Source organism: Talpa occidentalis, unplaced genomic scaffold (genome assembly GCF_014898055.3).
Source record: "Talpa occidentalis isolate TD23 unplaced genomic scaffold, MPIMG_talOcc4v2.1 talOcc4.13, whole genome shotgun sequence".
Lineage (NCBI taxonomy): Eukaryota > Metazoa > Chordata > Mammalia > Eulipotyphla > Talpidae > Talpa > Talpa occidentalis.
This window is the reverse complement of record NW_023601322.1, coordinates 100,050,237-100,071,408: the sequence shown is the minus strand read 5'-3', so window position 1 is coordinate 100,071,408 and position 21,172 is coordinate 100,050,237. Positions and strand designations below refer to the sequence as shown.

The 21,172-nt window shown below is 44.9% G+C and overlaps 1 protein-coding gene across 7 annotated transcripts in view; it reads right to left on the bottom strand.

Moving 5' to 3' along the window:
* CENPE (centromere protein E) overlaps positions 1–21,172 on the bottom strand; it is a 52,056-nt gene that overhangs the window by 10,791 nt on the left and 20,093 nt on the right. For 6 of the 7 annotated variants that reach the window (XM_054694597.1, XM_054694598.1, XM_037509615.2 and 3 more), the window contains 21 exons: positions 20,963–21,117; positions 19,381–19,695; positions 19,003–19,275; positions 18,741–18,899; positions 17,323–17,514; positions 15,921–16,076; positions 15,194–15,484; positions 14,931–15,083; positions 13,813–14,076; positions 12,432–12,662; positions 12,148–12,306; positions 11,544–11,702; positions 11,074–11,355; positions 10,318–10,476; positions 9,549–9,839; positions 8,790–8,948; positions 6,907–7,011; positions 4,923–5,141; positions 3,370–3,561; positions 2,520–2,723; positions 322–537 (listed from right to left, as the gene is read on the bottom strand). In XM_054694597.1, coding sequence (XP_054550572.1) covers positions 322–537; positions 2,520–2,723; positions 3,370–3,561; positions 4,923–5,141; positions 6,907–7,011; positions 8,790–8,948; positions 9,549–9,839; positions 10,318–10,476; positions 11,074–11,355; positions 11,544–11,702; positions 12,148–12,306; positions 12,432–12,662; positions 13,813–14,076; positions 14,931–15,083; positions 15,194–15,484; positions 15,921–16,076; positions 17,323–17,514; positions 18,741–18,899; positions 19,003–19,275; positions 19,381–19,695; positions 20,963–21,117 — 4,334 coding nt within the window. The remainder of the gene's footprint in view (positions 1–321; positions 538–2,519; positions 2,724–3,369; positions 3,562–4,922; positions 5,142–6,906; positions 7,012–8,789; positions 8,949–9,548; positions 9,840–10,317; positions 10,477–11,073; positions 11,356–11,543; positions 11,703–12,147; positions 12,307–12,431; positions 12,663–13,812; positions 14,077–14,930; positions 15,084–15,193; positions 15,485–15,920; positions 16,077–17,322; positions 17,515–18,740; positions 18,900–19,002; positions 19,276–19,380; positions 19,696–20,962; positions 21,118–21,172) is intronic. The other variant, XM_054694599.1, reaches the window with a different exon arrangement.

The following is a 21,172-nucleotide window of genomic DNA, read 5'->3' as shown; positions in this document are numbered from 1 at the left end:
TTGCAGGTTTAACCTGTTAATGCTTTATTTTGATTAAGAATGAATTTATTTTTCCCTCTAAACCAGTTCTGTATACAGACAAGTTATAGTTTAATTGGAAGTCATGTGATTTTGGAAATTATAATCTAAGATACTGCAAGATAGTTCTGTTTTATAATCCAAAGGGCAGATCTTACATAATAGGACTATATGTAAAAAATAAGACACACATGGTACGTGTTTCTTAACAGATACATTCAGTGCTATAATTTTTCTCTGAAATGTTATACGGATGCACTGTGACTGACAAAACTGCTATTGAAAAGATAAGGAATCACTTACCTCTGAGGTGGGCTGTGGAGCTCTGGCTATAACATGATTCTTATCGTCTTGGGGAGCAGGGTTGACAAGGGCAACAGATGTCTGGGGGATTTTCAAAGTTTTGTAGTTTTTAAACAGTTTTTCATTTATCTCTTTCATTGATTTCAGTTTCTGCTCCCATTCTTTAGCGACAACAGCCTTTCTTTCTTCAAACTTTGTTGATTCATTAAGTATAGCCTAATGGATAGTGAAAACACAATTCTGGCTCTAAAATTATAGATTACAGGTATATGTTGAAATTCATTATTCAGAATGTTTTAAGGGCCTCTCCGGTGGCACAGTGGGTTGAGCATAGCACTGTGAAGCTGTCCACAGCCTCTGCAGCACAGGTTCGATCTCCAGCCAGCCAGGGAGAGTCCCACATGGCACGGCAGATCTCTCCTGTCGCGCCCGCTGCTCCCGTCAGCAGCGTATTTCGGTAGTCTGCCTGTTCTGCTCCCTGTTCTCTCTCTGGTGAATTCTCTCACCATCCCGTACCTCTGACCTGTACCCCAGCTCTTGCATAAATAAATCTTTAAAAAAAAAAAAAAAGAAGAAAAACCTGTAGGTTGTAATTGAAGAGGAAGTGATATTTAAAATCAAAATATTCTAAAACAAAACTTCAAAAGAATGTGAATTGTTTCTGGTTTGCATTGGTTCCCACAATTTCAGTATATGTGCTGCCGAAGCGAGCACAGTTCCCACAATTTCAGATGGTGGAAGCTGATGATGCAAATTAAAGAATAAGGACCAGGAGGCCTCACTGCTTTGCAGGATGACAGTCTCACTATTAGCTCAGCACTGAGGCGTGGGAGGACTCTGAGTTGTGCAGGGAAGGCCATTATCTATGTCATGGCTAAAAACAGAACCTTAGCAGACATCAGATAGCATGTCTGATGGGCCATCTGACAGCTGATAAGCTTAACGACTGTCCTGCTTCATTTTAAACCTCAGTGTCTATAGGGAAAAAGGTCACTGATATTTGGTAAGTGATGTGAAAACCCTGCATTCCCGTGTGGGACAGTAGTCAGACCCCAGCCTCTGTGACTTGGGGGACGGACTGAATCCACCCTCTTTCTGCCTTTGCTCTTACTACGAGGACTTGGCTGTCACCTGGTGACTTTATGTTATTTCCATCAGACGTGTCTGCTGGGTGGTATATGGCTGGCACCCTGGACTGTCCTGGGGTCTGCCCAGCCTCACACCATGCAAGCTCCCAGTTTCCCTGCCTCAGACAAATGCCTCCTATCTACACTGGGGCCTCAACAGCATAGAAAAATCAGTGATTACAGAGATGATCTTATACAGACATTGGATTTATGCTTTTCTTTGTTGATCATGCACTTTTTTTGGGAAACAGCCTATTTATTTTGTTAGCTTTGGGTAATCAATGAAGAGGATCAACGACCCTTGGGAAAACTTTTAAAAAAATAAAAACTTTATTTCCATGTGATTTAAGTGTATTTTCCAGATGAAATTAAAGTGTCGGGAAAGAATCACCCAACAGGTGAACGCACAAATCCAGTCCTGGAGGCACTGGTGTTGACCCAGCTCCCCACTCCAGCTGCCTACTCTGATCTCTGCCTATTTCACCAGGTTGTGTGGGGGCAGGGATGACTCCAGAAGTCAGACTGGGTGTTCTCATCAGAGCAAAGTGAAACAGAAGAGTGAACTGACTGTGAGCAGCCTCAGGTCTTGGGAATCTGTCCCTGGGCCAACCACCCTGGGAACAAAGATCCACATTTGACCCACCAGGTGGCAGGGCCAGTGCAGGCGATCCCAGCAGCGGCACGGACATAGGCGGGGCCCCAGGGCATTTGAGTGGCCGCCAGCTGGTCTGTGTGGCCTCCCAGCCTGCACCACGCCTGCACCCCCATCAGCTGCCATCACGGGAAGGCTCACTGCCCACAGGAATGACATGTGAGGAAGGGTGAGGGGACTCCCCATGCGGAATCTGAGGACAACACACCAGGGTCCCTTCTCCATGAGGATAAGCCCGGGGCCTGAGTGCCTTAAGGAAGCATGACCTGTGAGGGGGAATAGGCTTTACCGTCACAATTTTTTTCAAAGCATAGATGAAAAATGAAAGAGCACAAACTTAACGTTAAGTCCTTTTAAGAAGTAAAAAATTGGAGCAAACAACGGAAGAAAGAAATAACACAATAAAAATTCCTACTTACAATTATCTTGTTATTATAAAGGATATTCACTTGACTGAGCCTGTCATTTTTTCTCTGGATACCATTTTTAAGCTTTTCTGTGTCAACAGGAGTATTTAACCACTCTTTCAAAAACTGGGTCATCTCTTTCCTATTACTTAGGACTTCTTCAAATTCAGTATTTATGTTGTGGAAGTTATTTTCTGTGAGATCACTGAGAATTTCCTGGTGAAAAAAATTAAGCAACGAATAACCCAAACATGAGTGAAGTTTTAAACCAAACACCGTAGTCAAATATAAAATAAATACCATAAAAAAGGGGAGAGGACTACCATGCTGAACTGTCATTCTTACTAGTCTGAAGTAAATACAATTCTAATTTAAAATTTCGTTACTTGGATGATAAAACGTTAGCATTGCAGGCTATGGACAGGGCACGTCTGCTATCCTACCCCGGGGCTGAAGCCCGGGGCCATGTGAGCGTGCCCGAGGGCCGCAGTGCCAGAGGAGCCAGGCAGCTGTGCATGCACATACAGGCCTGTGGAGGGCCAGGCCTTACTCTGCAGGGACCACAAGTCATCCCACACGTGGTCACTGTGGCCGAAATACCAGATTCCGAGCAGAAAAGAAATCCAAAAGCATATCCTGGGGTTCCAGGAATCTGCACTTGCTGACATGAGGTCAGTTTTCCTATGCTGTGGGATTCTGAAGGAGCTAGTCCCCTTCTTACATTCTCTGCACTTGGCCAGCTGCCGCTTGGTGATGTACTTTCAATTTCTGATAAAAGAAAATGGCCCTGAGCACAGGATAAGGTAACTTTCTCCCTAACTGAAAAGGCTAAATGTCTGAACCCATTTTAAACAAACTATACCTCAGCATGTAGGTCCAAATTCTCTTCAAGGTCTCCTATTTCTATGGATGGTTCGTCACAGTCTGGCTGCAGGTGCTGTATCTTAATCAGCAGCTCATTTTGCTTTTCCACTTCATCCACAACAGCCATTTCAAATTTATTGATGGATTCATGATTTTCTTCTTTGAACTTTGTGATTTGACTTAGTACATACTTGGGGAAAAAACATGACACAAATTGGGATTGAAGCTTTCGTCACATTTAGATGAAATAATTCTATTTATTTGTCTTCTTTTGCTTTCCTTTTCTAGGTGAAGTAATTTTAAATCCTTGGGACTGTGAGGTGGGACAATTATCTTCTGTTCATCCATACCCCCTGGTGAGTGAAGTGGCCTGGAGCCTCCCCCCACCTCTTCTCAGCTTCTCAAGGGAAGACCTTCTGGGCTGCAAGTTCCACGTGCCTGACTTCCTACTGGACCTGCCTCCAGGATTCAGTTTGCCTAAGATGTCACCGTACCCCTTTCTCCAGAAAACCACCTTTCTGTTTCTTTTTTTGGCTAATTACATCACCAGTGGCCCACTCTTCCCAGCTGGGCACCTGAGGTTCCCTTTCAGTAGCCCCTCCCGCCCACAACTGGGCAACCACCAGATTGGGCAGCAACCGTCACCCATCCTCAGATGCTCGGCTTCAAGGTGACAATGGTGACAGCGCCATCTGTGGCATGGACCTTGAGAATACGCTATGGACACCCAGCTGCCAGACGTGGGGGCACGGGGTATCGGCCCCTACACCTTCCACTCACAGCTCCCCTCGCCTCCTCCACAATCACTGTTCCCAAACTGGCGACAGGTCACCAAGAGCTGGCTAACGTGGGTGGAGTGTCCAGCCCTTCACCTTGACACAGCCTCCTGAGCTGCATGGGGCACCTGTGCGTGGCTCTCTCCTGCCCCCAACTTTTCTCACCTTGAACCCCTGAATGGCTCTCTCCCACTGCACTGCAGTCTACTCTCCTCTCCTCACCTTCACTGTCATCTCACAGGCCCACTATTTTAAGCTGCGAGGCGTTTCTTGAATATCTTTCATACACTCTCTCCCTATGAGCCTTGCCCTGTGGGGCAGCACCCTCGACTCTGCTCCTGCCACTAGGCTGACCTTCCAACTCAGTTCTCTGTAGAGACTCATTGAAAATGCCAGTATGGTCAGCTCACTGTCACCACTGAGTCACTGTCAAGTGAGGTCCTAACCCGATGGCCCTGCCTGGGCCCTGCTGTCATCTGTCTCCTGTCTCGTCTCCAGGAGTGATACACACCTGCACACCCGCCCGTCACCACACTACCCCTGCCTTGTGATAGACCAGGAGGCATGGAGATGCTGTGGTACTGCCCTGAGTGCCCGGTGGCTTGGGGAGTAACCCGCTCCCGGGAGGTGGGGCACACACCTGCCTCAGCCCACACCAGCTCCCGGTCAGCAGTGAGACAAGGCAACCAGTGGCCCACTCTGGATGCACAGCAGACCAGCGTCTGGACTGAGACGCACAGCACTGTTACAGGGGTACCAGTAAAGGAGGCGGTACCTCGAATTTCTTTATGACCCGGAGGAATTCCATGGAACATCTTTGGTTTGTAGCGAGAAGCTTTTGAATCTCTTTGGTTTGTGGAGATGGAAGCGGGAGGTTTGCTTTTATTCTAGCTGAAAGCTCTTTTTGGGTTTCGATTTCCTTCTCCAGGTGACGAGATAATCTGCTTAAGCATTTGTACTGATTATCCATCTCTGGGTATTTCTTCAGAAGTTCCTAAAGAAAATAAGAATTCATTCAAGAACTCACTCTCATTTAACAATGAATAGTCCCAGCCCGAGAACTGTAACAAAATCTGTACTTTAACCCTTTCTGTTGCACAGAAATAAATTAAGACCTGTGTGTGGAGGAAAAAAAAAGAAATTATTATTGTTGATTCTGGAAATAATGTTAATATGGAAATTTAAACAAATTTATCAAAGAAAACCAGGTTATCATTTTGACCATTGTTATCATTTTGATGGCTGTTCTTTTTTTAGTCTTCTGAAATCTGTGATTTAAATAAGCCTTTGCAAAATCTGTAGTGAACTCGGAATGAGGTTCTAGCTGAAGGCTGATTTCTGTGAGAGCCGGCACCGAGGTAGCAGATCAGACAGGTGAAGAGGAACCAGACCAGCTCCCTGCCAGTCGGGGGGCTGCTGCAGAGGCCCCTTCCTGTCACCTGCCTGGAATAGGGTTCCCTGAGGTTTATCAGAATAAGGGGTCAGGTTCTAGCTCTGCCACTTCCAGACTGGGGGTCACGGGTCCATTATGACAAAAACAACAAGAGCAACAACAACAATAATACTAGTAATAATAATAAAGACTACATGGTCACCACAAAGTCTCCTAGAAATCAAGTACAGCAGCACTGTGTAATTTACTGAAAGTACGTACATATATTCAACGTGTGAAATACACAATACATCACAGCTGGAAGAAATGCTGGAGCACACCTGGAAGTGCCCCAACACCCATGTTTTAAACTGAGACAGGGTCAAATCCTGACTCTCACAATCTTTAGCCGTGTGACGGGGCCATGCCTCCCCTCCTGCACTTGTCCCTCGGATGCGCTCTCCTGCTGTATTGGTGGAGCAGAGTCCAGCTCATGACAGAAAGTGGCTGCAGGGGGCTTGGGTGTGGTGGACACCCACAAGCCCAAACGCGGGGGCAGGCGGCAGCCTGGGGAGAGCAGGTGAAGTCAGGCAGGTCAAGGTGCTGGTGGCATCGTGAGCTGACCCGCATGGCTAGTGCAGGTGCTAACAGACAAGAGGCCCTGACAGTAACCATTCTCTTTCCACCAACGCAAGGCAAAGCTTGCCATTCCCTGACCTGGGATGCTGGTGGCCCTGCCTTGGTTTTAGGATCAGCTGCACCATGGAATCTGACCTATGGCAGCACCGCAAACAACAAAAGACGTCTCTAGGGATCAGGCAACAGGAACCTCCTGGCCTCACCCTCAAACGATCACCACGTCCACTGCCAGCTCTGGGCTAAGCCACGTTCTCTCCACCTGGACATTGAGTTGGTCTTCCTGCTTTCACCCCGCCTTTCTCAACAGCAGATAGTCACATCTATGATGGTCCGTAAGGCCTGGGCTCTGCGTGGTCAAGGCTGCCACGGGTCTCCACCTCTCCCAGAGGAAGAGGAAAACCCCAGGTCCTGCCTCCTTGCTGGGAGCACAAGCCCTCAGGTCTCGCCAGCTGGGCCCTGCCCAACTCCCTGCAGCCAGCAGGCAGCCTCTGTGCTGTGTCCAGGCCCCTGTGAGGTCGATTCTCTCTCACAGGGATCTGCTCAAGTGTCACCTTTCAGTGACACTGCAGCCACAAACCACCGTGTGTATGTGTGTGTGCGCACGTGTACATGCATACTCACACCTGTACTAGATTACCAAATTAAGGAAGATATTGACCGTCTCCTATTCATTCCACAGACCAGTGACTCCATTTTAGGCTTTTAGAAAGGAATAGCTATTCACCTGAATTTTAATAAAGACACTTACTTTTATTCTAAAGCACTTCCCTCTCAGGTTTTCTGTAAGGTGTCTTCCATCACATACTGACGTTTTTCCACATTTGACCACCGCTTTGTGGTTCTGCTGGTCCTGCTGTGATACAGAGAAGTAACAAGGCTTCAGCTGGAACTAAGTTCACACATAATGTCTAGTCATATAGTGACCTGACAGTTTTTTTTATCATTTCAATAAAGGAATGAAATGATACACTTGTAGCTTAAAAACATTGTTGATACGGTTAGAGAATGAACGACAAAACAAGTGTTTTTGGAGGCAGGATTTATTCCTGTGACCTTTAGGGTTACGAATTAGATTTTCTGTTTGTCCCTGGTTCCTACTCTTCCAAGTCTCTGCATTAGCATAACTACCGCCAACCAACCACACCCCAAACAGCCCACCTCCTTGCCGGGTTCCCCAAGTCTGCGCTCGGCCTCCCCAGCACCCCATAGCACAGAGCCCACCTCCAGACGGACTGAAATCCTGCTGGCCAGCTTCTCCACTGTGCTCACTACAGTGCCCGGAAGAATGACTAACGTTTAAAACATTTCTGTGAATTAAATTTCATTATAAAATCAGGCCCCAAATTAAGATGGTTCCTCAGAGCCTGACATTTCTATTGAGATTGCAGGTGATTTATGAGAAAAGAATTTTTATAGGTTTCATACAATTTATTTGCCCAATTTTAATGTTATTTTTTAGAGGGTCCAATTAGGTTTTTAAAGGTAAATGATTCCAAATGTCTCAGAAAATGAGACTAGAGTTTCATTTTTATGTTCTCCTTGCCTTTGAACTCCACTTACAAGTGCCTCTCTCTGTCAGCAGAGGGAGAAACTGGGTCTTCAACCTTTGGATATTTCTCCATTGGGAGTAATGCTGAGTCTTGGTTTAAATACCTTTTTGAAAGTTACATTAAAAAATAATCTGCTTGGGCCTCCCCGGTGGCGCAGTGGTTGAGCACTGGGTTGCGAGGCTGCCTACAGCCTCTCCAACACCGGTTCAATCCCCAGCCGCGGCGAGGGTCCCACATGGCGCGCAGACCTCTCCTGGCACCCACTGCTCCCCTCAGCAGTGTACTTCGTCAGTCTGCCTGCTCTGCTCTCCCCTCTGGCTCTGGTGAATTCTCTCACCCTCCCACGCTTCTGACTGTACCCAGTGCTTGTATAAATAAATAAATAAATCTTAAAAAAAAAAAAAAATCTGCTTGATTTAACAAATTGGTTCTTAAAGATAAATACAAAGGTATTTTCTAGAAAAGCATTTTAGCTTCTTTTAAACTGTATTTTCTATTTGGGTGAAAAATTTATATTTTCCCATTATCCCTTTATTGTTTGTAGAAGTTTCCAAAAATCAAATATAAAAACACTGCTACCCTTTTCCAAAAGCTTGAATCGTCCACGCTACATTGTGACACAGGAGGGGAGGACTCTCACTCACTCTGGCTACCCCTTCTCCCAGGGCCTCTCTGACTTGGTCTCTTTCCATTCTGAGAGATTCTTTTATGCTCCTCAGTTCATCTCTCTCTTTAGCTACAACTCATTTCTTCAAGGCTTTCATGAAGCTTCTAAGTCAAGTCTAAGTACTCTATTTGCACACACTGCATGGATAAATTCTGGGCCTCAAATTGCTTCTTTAGCCGTTCCAATTTCTTACTGACGGATTCTTTCATTTTGAGAAGATGAAGCTCTTTTACCTGAAGTTCTTGGAGCTTGAGATAATGACAAAATAAGTTAGAAGGCAAAAACAACTCCTTCAAGGAAGGAGAAACGTCTAATATACAGTGTCTACTTACACCCACCTGTCTACATCTCTATCTCCACAGAGATAGCCCTTCTCATTCTACAAATCTGGTCACCAAAGAATAAAACACATACCTTTTTCTGTAATTCATCTTTTGCTTTATTTAAATCCTCCTGAATACACGAAATCTGTGTTGTCTTTTCTGAAAGTCTCTCTCTGAGTTTACTGATAGTTTCCTGGTGCTCCTTCAAATGTACATGAGCAGTTTTCAGTTCTCCTTGTGTTTCCTGATCCTGTGTCATAGAAATGATTGAGAAATACACTCTTAAAAAGGCACAGTGCTTGGGCCTCCCTGGTGGCACAGTGGTTGAGCGCTGGGTTGTGAGGCTGCTCACAGCCTCTGCAGCAGCAGTTCGATCCCCAGCCACCAGCAAGGGTCCCACCAAAAAAAAAAAAAAAAAAAAAAAAAAAAAAGCACAGTGCTTTTTCTTAGTGATGACCCTGTTAAGCAGAATCTCTTAAAGGGTGTGTGCCCGCTATGGAACACACCCACCTGCCACCCCAATTAAACAGCATTTATGGGGGGCTCCTGCCCCACCACTCCTCTCCTGCTGACTCTGTGTGGCTTTCTCCTTTCACCTTTCACACCTGTAGTCTTCCCACATCGGCATCATAAAGAAGCCCATTCTTAGGCTCAGACCCCACAATCTGAATGCCCGCTTAGCCAGTGCCATCCTGGTCACCTGCACTACTTCTAGGTCTTTCCCCGAGGCTGCACCAACCAAAGATGTGCACATGCACAATCCTGTACGAGGAATTGTGATAGCAAGTGTCTAAGTTCATCATCGGTCTGGGCCCAGGAAGCCGTCCAGCATGGGCGCGGGGGAGCTCACCCTCGTCAGGGCTCCCTGCAGCTCTCCCCGAAGCTGATCTCTCTCCAAGATGAGCATCTCTTCCATTCTCCGGAGACGATCCCTTTCTCTCGTTACAGATTTCATCTCTTCAAGGTTCTCATGCAATTTCTGAGCCAGATTTAAGTTCTCCATTTCCATTTTATCCAGGGTTAGACTTTGGGTCTTGAGTTGTGTCTTTAATCGCTCCATTTCAGGCATTTTTTTCTGTGTCTCACTGACAGCTTCTTTTAACTTAAGAAGCTGTTGTTCATTTGACTTCAGTTCTTGAATCTTAAGATAATCACAAAATCATACATTAGTATACAAATTTCTTCTTTCAGGGAAGGAAAAAGAATCGTTTCTAAACCTATTAGCCTAATACTTTTCTCATGTCACGCATTACTACTCTGTGTGATTCCTCTCGTGATTTACTGTCTTCTATGCATAACAGAAACCCTGAGGGTGTAACTCAATTATTCTTGACACACAGCCATGTCTTTGTAACCACCGCCCAGATTACAACACTCAGCACTCCCAGAACCCCCAGATCCCCGTCTGCTTTCCCACCTGCTCTTCCGACCCTCACAGTCCTAGACCAGCGTACCTGCCTTTCAACTTACAAAACATAACATACTTATTCTTTCTCCTGTCGACAGGCACAGACCCAGGAGGGTGATGCAGCGAGGCCAGTGAGAACTGCCACTGCACACACCCCTAGGTTCTGGGCACCAAAGTTAGTATCTAATCAAATGAGCCATCCCCCTAGTACCTTTTCTTCTAACTCGGTGTTTTTGTTTTCTAGATCCACCTGCATACTTGATATTTCATCCGTCTTCTCTGAGAGCACCCCTTGGAGTTTATCGATGGTTTCTTGCTGCTCTTTCAGACACATGTAAACAGACTTCAGTTCCTCTTGTGTTTCCAGGTCCTTCATCATTAGAGAAAATTTAAGGACAGTGATATATTATTTTAATGCTAACTGATTTTGTAAGTGAAAGCCATATTTTCTTAGTAAAAATCATCAAATGCTTGCTTATTACTCCACTATTGAGGGCACAGGTGTCCCTACCTCTCACTTCCCCAGAAATAAGCCTGTCATACCCCTATTCTGCTTGCTTCCACTCAAAATGACTTTGAGCTTCCAAAGTAAGAACATTCAAATTTATTTCACTTTTTTTAAACTGCTCTCTAGCACTCTGACATGCTGCTCATATGTGCCCAATTTCCCTCTGATTGACATTTAGGTTGTCTCATTTTTTAATTAGTCGCTATAGTGTACTCTGTGGTGTGTAAGTGCACGTTTGTGTGTGTGTGTGTGTGTGTGTGTTTTCCTTTGTCTTAACAACTGAGTACGCACGCAGGCAGACTCCAGTGTGCACTAACAATGTGGGGGCACAGCAGATGAAGTGCTCAGGACTGCCCAAGGCCCTGTCCTGAGGTCCCCAGCTTCCTGGCGGCTGTGGCGCCATTGGAGACAGGCCCGCTGTGGCAGGAGTGGGTACAGGGTGTGATGAGAAGGACTCACTTTGGTCTTGGCTGCCTGGAGGCTCTCCCTGAGCTGTTCCTGCTCTGTCTGGAGCGCCCCCTCTGCTCTTCTCAGGCCATCTCTTTCCATGGTGATAACTTCTATTTCTTTAAGGTTTTCATGAAGTTTCTGTGTCAACAGTAACTTCTCTGCTTCCAGACCTCCCAGGGTAGAGTTCTGGGCCTCCATTTCCTTCCTCAGTTGCTCTGTTTGGTATATATTTTCTGTGAGACAATGTTTTGCCTCAAGAAGTTGATGTTCTTTTTCCTGGAGTTCTTGGACCTTGAGATAATCATACAATTAGTTTGGCGACAGAAAGAGGCAAATAAACAGCTAAAAAACAGTTTCTAAACAGGGTAGGGAGAGCTTTACTTGTCTTCAATTTTAGGTTAATTCATGTCCTGTCTCATTACAAAGACCCAATTCAAATTGTTTTACTCAGGTAACAATTTAAAAAGAGAAAAATATACCTGTGATTTTAAGAAAGAATTTGTGTTTTCTAAATCCATTTGTATACTTGATATTTCATCTGTCTTCTCTGAAACCATCCCTCGGAGTTTATCAATGGTTTCTTGCTGTTCTTTCAGACTCATGCGAGCAGTTTCTAGTTCCTCTTGTATTTCCAGGTCCTTGATGGTTATTGGGAAAGATAAACACAATTCAAGCTGTGTACGAAGGAGATGTCCTACCTGAGCCCCTCCTCTGAGTGACCTGGAGAGGTCAACAGCCCCGCACCCGCCCTTTCTTCCCTGACAGGACCACCCAGTGCCCAAGCCCCCTCACCCATGGCTTCAATCTGTGGCCCCAATCTAAGCAGCCCTACCGCAGACACTGAGCATGTCCCCGTGTCCAGGTTTGCTTTACTGGTCACTGCACCTCACTGTGGCAGAGACCCTTCCACACAGCCCTGCACAGTGGTGCTGACACTGCTGGACACACAGCTGCAATGGCACTTTCCGGGTCCATGCACAACGCTTGGAAGGTCCTAGTGAGACCCTCCCCTGGCTTCCCCAGCTGGGCTGTCTCCCCTGCAGGGTTGGGGAGACCCACCCTGTTCCTTTACCCCCAATTTACCTTTTTCTGTAATTCATTGTGGGCTGTTTCTAGTTCCTTCTGCATGCTTGACAGTTCGGTTTCCCTCTCGCAAAGAGCCACTTTCAGCTGATGAATGGTTTCCTCATGTTCTTTCAGGTGATGATGAGCAATTCTCAGTTCCTTTTCCGTTTCTTGGTGCTTCATTATTAGAGGAAATTGCAAGAAATATGCAGAAACATTATAAACATCACAATATGACTAATTTGGTTTTTCAAAGGTTTAGCTTTTATAAAAATGCTTATAAAATGTTTTTAAAAACCTACTTTAGCTGTGACCTCTCCCAAGTTCTCTCTGAGTTGGTCACTTTCAGCCTGAAGGGCTTCCTGCAGCCCCTGTGACAAGCTGAGCCTTCCTGCCCCCAACTCCGGGAGAGTTGCACCCTCGACTCTGAATGGTGCCTCCGATGCCCCCTCCTCACTCGTTGTTTTCTCAGCCTCACTGCCTTTTTCTTCCATGCTGAAGGACAGTTCTTGATTTTCTTGAGATTCTTGGGCCTTAAGAAAATCATAAAATAAGACAGTTGCTATCCAGAGTCTGTATTTTATTCAAGGGGAGAAGAAATAAGGATACTCCCTACAACAATCCAGCTGGGATCGGCTCATTCATAGAGCAGCCTTCCTGCTCTTCCACAACTTGGCTGGCTAGCAGTCACTGAGGGCGCACAGCGTCCTACCAGAGGCTGGACAGCAAATGGTGAGATTTCCCCCTTGGGGTAGGAGAGATACTGTGCCAAATCCCACCAGACCCAGGTGGGGCACTCCAGGGTCTCACGGCAATCTCAGGGAGGACCTCCTGGGGGCTGGGGCATACTAGTCGAGGTCTGAAGGCTGACACCACTAACCAGGTGAAGGGGTCTCAAGAAACAGTGCAGGCAGCGAGAGCAGGACGTCTTCAGGGTGAGGGAGAGCCAGAGACCAGAGTTGTGGAGTCACGAGGAGAAGGAAGATGGGGGGAAACAAGTCCAGAAGCCAGAATGCCTGGGCCCAAGGGCACACAGGCCACGTGGGAGTCTGGTCTTTATCCCAAGGGCAAAGAGAAGCTATTCCAGGGTTTATGAAGAAAAGATTGCTTGGGATTGGGTTAGAGAATCTAAGAAGATTAAGACAGAATGGGGGAAGACCAGGTAGGACGCTATTTGCAGAAAGTCAGGGAAAGCAGTGATGGGGCTGTTGACAACTGGAGAGAAAAGTGGGTGGATTTCTCGCTCACTCTCTCTCTCACACACACACACACACACACACACACCCCACACCCCTCTTCACACCACAAGGCTAGGGAGTGAGCGGGGAGAAGGAGGGCTCCTGGGTTTTTGACTGACACAATGAGGGAGAGGGCAGTGCTGTATTTAAAGCTGGAAGAATCAGATTTAAGAGAAGGAAAGAAAATAGGTTTGCTGAATTAATTTCATATAATTTAGCATTGTTTTTTGCAAGTAATTCTGAATATTTAAGAAAACAACTGTCTTCTCTGAAGCATTTTTTGTTTCAATAATTTCTTAAGTGTTTAAGAGCAACGTCCCGTTTCCAATCACTTCATCACTAAGAGACACGTGGGGAAAACTGCTGTCACGAATGACAGATGCCCCAAACCCCAAAGACTCACTTCTTATATGCCCTTCGGGAGGGAGGATGGGTGGGAACTCACGTTGGCCACGGGCCCTCTACTGTCTTCTTTCAGCTGCTCACATTCGGCTTCAAGTGTCTCTTTCGTCCTTTGCAGGTTGTCTCTTTCCTCTGTGGGAGATTTTCTTTCTCTGGGGCTCTCCTGCAGTCCCACGCTGGCAAGCACGGCTGAATTCTCGGCTCCGGGTGGTTCTTCCCAGGTCGCTTGTCCATCCACTGTCTCCCGGGTCCGGTCGACCTCACTCACGCCAGCAAGCAGCTCCTGCTGCTCGGGAGGCTCTGGGGTCTTGGGATGGTCACGAAACACAAGGTTAGCACCTGGAGGTCATCACATCTCCCCAGCAATGGGTTGGGGGGCCTCTAGGCCTAGTGTGGATGACAATCCCCTCTTTACTCATGCCCCTTGATTGCTGCTGGAATACTCATGACTTTTCTGCTAGTCATATTCTGTCATAATTATTTTTTCTTCAGCTTTCATCCAAAGTGAACTAATTCTTATGCTTTACTGACAAATCGTTAGTTCAGTCAGCCATAAAGACCTTCATTTCCAAACTAGTTCCCAAATCTACAGCAGAAAACGCATAGTCCATCAGTTTATATCCCAAACAAGGGGTGTCCCACTCTCAGAGGAGCACCAGCACTCCTTCCCAATTTTTCATTTGTGCATATTGACAATCCTTTGCCACAACTGGTGGTGCTGCTTGTAACTGTGCACACCATATCCTGCATTTATCAAACTGGACTTTAATACACCTATATTGGGAAGAAACAAAAACTTCGTGTTTTGACGCATAGACTCAATGCCTGGCACACAGTGGGCTGTTAACAGAGGTTGTGACCCTCCAGTGCCCCATGACTTGCTTCCTCCACAGCATGGGGATCATCTCAGCCATCTTGTTCCTGGGACTATTTACTGATGACCTCCTTCCACCACAGAGGAAGCTCTATGCTCAGGGCCTGGCCCACCTGGGTCTCCTTTGTTCCTAGAACCCAGGACTGTGCTCACCATGCCAGTCACTCAGCAAACACAATCCAGTGAGTGAATGAATGACTCGTAACCAAGACACCCCTTCCTGCTTATCTTTCCTTCAAAGCAGAAAGGAGGAAAGGGCCAGAGGAGGGAAAGAAGGGAAGACAAACCTTGCACTGTAATTCAGTCCTGGATTTTTCCAAGTTCTGAATAGTCATCATCTGTGATGTCTTCTCAACAGTATTTCTTAATTCATCAATGGTTTCCTGGTGCTCTTTTAGACGAATGCGAGCCACTTTTAGTTCTTCTTTTGTTTCTAAACCCTTTATTAGCAAACGACAGGTAAACATTATAGTAACAAACCAAAGCTGTGCCTCCCCCTTCCCGAATAGCTCAGTTTTGAAGAAACATGAAAGATAAGGGTGTAACTTACTGTCAGTTCTATTTCCCTTATGTACCCTTTAAGTTTCTCTCTCTCTATTTCAAATGAATCTTGTAATTCCTTGAGATCATTTCTTTCTTTGGTTAGGGATTTTATTTCTTCACAATTTTCATGAAGTTTCTGAGCCAAATCTAGTCTCTCCATTTCTGTGCGTTCCAATGTTAATTCTTGGTTCTTTAATTCATTCTTTAAATTCTCTATGTCATTCATCTTCTTCTGCATCTCATTCACCTCTTCTTGTACAATAAGAAGTTGTTGCTGTCTTTCTTCAAGTTGTTGGCTCTTAAGAATTAAAAATTTTAATTACTATTTTGCCCATAATCTCTTAAAATTTTTATATAAAATTTACTTTACCAATGTTGAATAATACTTATCATTGACCTGCCCATTATTTTTAGCCATCAGTGTAGCAGAGGCTGTCCAAAATATGAGCATTTCAGCAGATCCACCTGTTTTGCTCCCCACTCTGTCTCTGATGAATCCTCTCAACCCCCCACTCCTCTGGCCTTCACCCCAGTTCTTCTATGCAAAATAAATAAATAAATATTAAAACAACAACAACAACAAAAAAAAAACCCCACAAAATATTAGCACTGAGGTCTGTTCACCTGGGAGGTATATGCTCTTCCAGAAACTTAGGCCTACTGGAATAAAAATTCATCACTAAAAAACAAGTTTAGTCAGGAAAGCTGGTGTGAATGGTAACATGAAAATTCACCTTTTCCTTCAGCCTTTCTTCGACTTCTAACAGTTTCTCACAGGTCCTGGAAAGCTCATCTTTCTGGATGGTACAGTCCTTTTCTTGTGTAACTATCTCTTGTTGCTTTTTGAGTTCATCTCTAAGAATTCTCAGTTCTTCCTGGTTTTCAATGGTCTACAATAAAAAAAAAAAAAGTTGAAATCAAAATATACCAGCTTACATTTACGAAACCAGGTAAAAGCTTGCATTATCTCAGCCTGAAAAGAAGTCACAAGAAACTACATCAGAAAAGACTAATTTAAAAATAAACTACATCATTAATCAACCATGCTAAGAATCTTATTATTATTTTTTTGGTCCTGTGTCTTTATCACCAAACTTACAGACCTGTCATGAGAACTACAATTGGGCTTAACATTCTGTCCCGAGAAGTCTACTCACCTCCACTCCTAAGGCAAAAGACCACTCGGACAGCCATGTCAGAAACCCCAGTGCCATGAAGCACTGCGAGGATGTGGCCGTCAGGATTCTTCTAGTTATCATTGGGACACACAGTGCTTTGGATTTGGACATCAGTCTACTAAATTCTTGTCAAGCTACACAGTGCCCTCCTGTGACCAACTACCCCAGTCAATTACTAGAGAAGCGTTTACAGCAGCTTTGCTCAAAAGAGCCAAAGAGTGGCAGCAACTCAGACTTCCACCGGCAAGACAGCAGGTGCGCAGACCCACGCTCCCAGGAGACCCCACCCGCAGAAAGGGCTGCCGGGTTGGGCAAGAGGTGTGAGTGGTTCTTCCTGTAGGAAGGTCCAGAAGAGACGGTGCTCTCTGGTGAGAAGGCCCAACTGGGGCGATTCAGGGCAGAGAAACAAAAGGCTGTCATCAGGTTGAGGGTATTTTGATGGAGAAACTAACATAATGTCACAAGGTTAATTAGCAGGTATAGTAAACATCAGAAAGATTTAAAGAGAGACTAAATATACAGATATACCTGTCAGATAACTCATTTTTCATCTCCTAAGAATGTTTTGGTAACACATTTTCACTTCTGATAAAGACATTTATAGGGGAGCCCAAATGAGTACCAAAGGCTAGTTTTTATACAAGGCTATATGGACTTGACTTCTTTAGGAGAAGAATGAAATAGACCTAAGATTTTGATAAATTCAGTTAGGTGACAGTGAAAAAGGTGAGAGTTTAAGAGAACACATTTTAGATTAAAAAAAAAAAAAAAAAAAAAAAGAGGAGACTTTCCTGGGTGAAGGAGGTGCCCTCTGACTTGACAGGGTAGAGGGTACCCAGGACAGACTTTTGTCAGGTCCTCAGACACACTTAGTGCATGTAAATTTACCTCCATATGGTTGTAAAAAAACTAAGACAAAGACAAAAACACTTTGCCATGGCTACAGTGCCAATCCTACCATTTCAATGCTCTCCTTGAGGTCAGCCTTCAGCTGTTCCTTTTCTGCGCTGACCCGCTCCAACACCTGCTGCAGCTCCTCTTTCTCCTGCACTAAAGAAAGTATTTTTCTCTGCTGCTCACGATCCTCCACGCCTGCAATCAGCATCTGGGCTGTTCTGGTGTCCCAGCTCTGTGCACCTACGCCAGACACCTAAAATGGAAAGGCAACAAAGAATTTCTTGTTCACGTGGGTCACAGTTTTAATAATAATTAAAGCCAAAGCTCTGTCTTCACTATAACCCTACGAGGGAGGTGCTGTTATCATATTCACTGGACAGAGAAAACTGGATCCAGCAAGGAGAGCCCTTGTCCACAGTGCTCGGGGGGAACAATACCCGTAACCATGGACATGAGCAGCAACGTCAGGTAGGGCAGGTGAGTCTGGCTTTAAAAGCCACCTGGAACTCTGCTTTACATCTTTCCTGCACAAGCTGCCTGGCCCCACTGCCAACAAATCTCACAAAGGCTGAAATTTTACTACATGGAGAAGACAAAATAATGTTGACACAAGTCTCCACAGCATAATTCATCTTTTCTTCATAGAGTTTAATAAATGCTTCTTAAGAAGAGTGTCCCATAGCCACTGACGCAGAGACGAGTCTTAACCGAAGCAAATGTGCAGTGTGGGCGCCCTGGTGCAGGAGGACAGACAGGGCCGTGGTTGTCTGCAGTCAGGGGTGTACAATCAGGGAGTGCAACCAGGGCTACATGTTCCAACAACTTAAAACAATGGAGAACACATTAGGGAAATGTCCGTCAGTGGATGATGCTTTGCTATGGCAACATGAGCAAATAAACACAACTTCTGTAAAATATCTTCCTAGCACGCTGGCCTTCCTGGTGTACAGCTAAGTGACGGGGTCAGCAGCTGCTTTCCTAAGATCGCAGAACAAAATAAACCATATGACCTACAATGGGTTATCAAGATGAGATCTGAGCACCTAGGAGTGAAATTATAGCCCAAGACCTAGAAATAGACATAGGCAGCACATACTCATTGCTTAGCGTCAACTCTAAACAAGTCTAACATACCAAACTTTACAGTAAATATTCTGACCATAAATATTAACAATCCAATCTTCCTTACGTTCTTAGAATTGAGAGTGGATTTTAAGTGTTTAAACTACCCCAGGTCTCAGGAAATATGAACTTGAAGTGTGAAGTAATATTTTTTGTCTTTCCCTTTTCAAAATAGTAGGAAGGTAGTAACATTTGAAGTTATTTCAAGGACATCAGGGTTAAGTTTGTAAATGATCACTAGTTATCACCACTGTGGGTAACAGGTAAGACTGAGATCACCACCATGGGCCAGAGTCTGAAGTTAAGAAGAAAGTTCACAGACAAGTATTGAGACCCAAGAACAGAAACATGCTTTACCTTTCCCTGAAATTCACCCTCTGTTTCTCCTGTGCTTCCCTCCTTGGGCACATCCCTGGAAGCTTCATCAGAAATTTTCATTTTCAGTGTGTTGATTGTTTCCTGGTGTTGTTTCAAGGACTGCAGAGCATCTCGTAGCTGTTCCTGGGTCTCTATGTTCTTTGACAAAGAAAAACAAAGACAATTTCTGTGAGCAGCAGTGAGAGTGGTATTGTCACTGCTACTCAGGCGGCGCGGGGACTGCAGGCCACCAGAGCCTCACCATGTGGACAGTGTCCTGAATGTCACTTCTGAGCTGGTCCCTCTCCACCTGCAGGCGCTCCTGCAGCTGTCTCAGCTCATCTTTTTCTTGCGTCAAGGCTCTCACTTCTTCTAAGGTCTGTTGCAGCTTCTCAGTAGCCACCGCCTTCTCCATCTCCAGCGTCTGCAGCCTAGAATCGCTACTCTCCAACTGTGCCTTCAGCTGCTCCATCCCACCCAGCCTTTCTTGACTCTCGGTTGTTTTCTGCTGAAGTTCTTGGGTCTTGTGAGAAAGCTTTAAAATAAGGAGTAGATGTGAGGAGAGTATCCTGCAGGCTGTTTACAAAAGCCAAACCTCACAAGCTTAAGGGTATTTCCTTTGAGGGTATCTGGTACGAACCTCGGTCTTCAGAGCAGCCAAACTGACACCAAGATTTTCCACCTCTTTAGACAGATTTCCTATTTCCTGATTCATTCTTAAGTTTTCCTCGAGGACCATTTCATACTTCTGCTCAAATTCAATGTGATGATTTTTAAAATCCTGGATGTCTTGACCTGTGCCTTTATAGTCTGTTTGGGTAGCTGCTAGGTCATCCTTAGCTTTCCCAATTTCCTCAAGTAAGTCTTGAATCCTACTCTCCTTATGAACTACCTCAGAAAATAAACGGTCCTTTTCTGATGTCACTGCAGAGAGTTCTTCAGACTTATCACGTATCTATGGAAAAGAAGTAGAATTCAGCTCTGTTAGCAATGTATGATCGACTGAAGCCGTTTTTAGGGAGAAAACCTTTACCAAAAAACCCACATTGAAATGAAGCCACTATTTGACAGGTTTTCTTGGTCATATTTCCATTAACAATGTGTTATCCTGGTTAACTGTGCCTTCAAGTTACATGTCCTAGGAAGGATTGCATCAAGACAGCTCAGTAGGAACACTTGGAATACGTATCTACTTAGCTATCATTGTAAAGTGCTGTCTAATTCATGGTGAGGCTCGCACCTTAGTTTTTCTCAGGATGTGACTCACTTTTACCCCCAAAGACTCTGAATAGAGTTTAGAGTGACAAAAACTGAATGCATGAATAGCTTAAATAATTAAGCTTTATTTAAAATATTACTTAAGTAATTGAAACACATCATCTAGCCTGTGAAGTTTAATCATCTCAAAAGATAAGGTGGCGGGTGACGGGAAAAACAGAGACAAAGGAAATTGGTGACCAACGGTGCGGTAGACAAGGCAGCTCAACTCTCTGTTGGGTTAAAAAGCAATAACTTTAGGGTTTTTTGGATGATTAAATGTTTCTGAAGGGCTTTGGATGTTTGCCACAGAGTAAGGACTCAGTTGCCTGTCATTTGTACTCCTTTTAGAAACTCAGAGTAGCACCACCACTTACTCAACTTGGTGACACAACTAGCAGGAAAAAACAGATGAAAACTAAGGGCGGGCCATTGAAACCTATGTAAAGCAACAGGTGGGAAGTACAGACATGGCCGTCACGTGACCATGTCACTGAGTGTAGTTAGTACATTTGGAAATACAGTGTTCACCCACTAGCATAAGAAGAAATTAGAAGAGAAATCATATCTACTTTTTTTTTTTTTAAAGATTTATTTATTTTTACACAAGAGCTGGGGTACAGGCCAGAGGTGCGGGAGGGTGAGAGGATTCACCAGAGACAGAGCAGAGAGCAGAACAGGCAGACTGATGAAATACTGAGGGGAGCAGCGGGAGTGACAGAAGAGGTCTGCCACACCATGTGGGAATCTCCCTTGCCGGCCAGGAATTGAACCTGCACTGCAGAGGCTGTGGACAGCTTCACAGCACTGCACTCAACCCGCTGCATCACCAGGGAGGCCCCATAAGCAGCGACAAACATTTACTGTCTTGCCTGCTACTTTATAGTAGACTATGGCAGAACATTAAGACTTCATTGCACACGTTTTTCTTACACAATAAGCGTTCTTGCTTAAAATGCATTTACCTCTTTCCTCAGCATTTCTATTTCTGAGGTTAAAGGCTTCAATTCTGAAAGCGTGTTGATTTCATTACGCAAAGCCTCATTTTCTTCAACTCCTTTATTCAGTTCCTTTTGAAGATCAGCAATCTTTCTTTCCAATTCCAAGTTACAGAGCAAATCTAGGTAGAAAATTTTTGGTAAATTATATAGAATTTGTTTGTGGCTGGGACAACA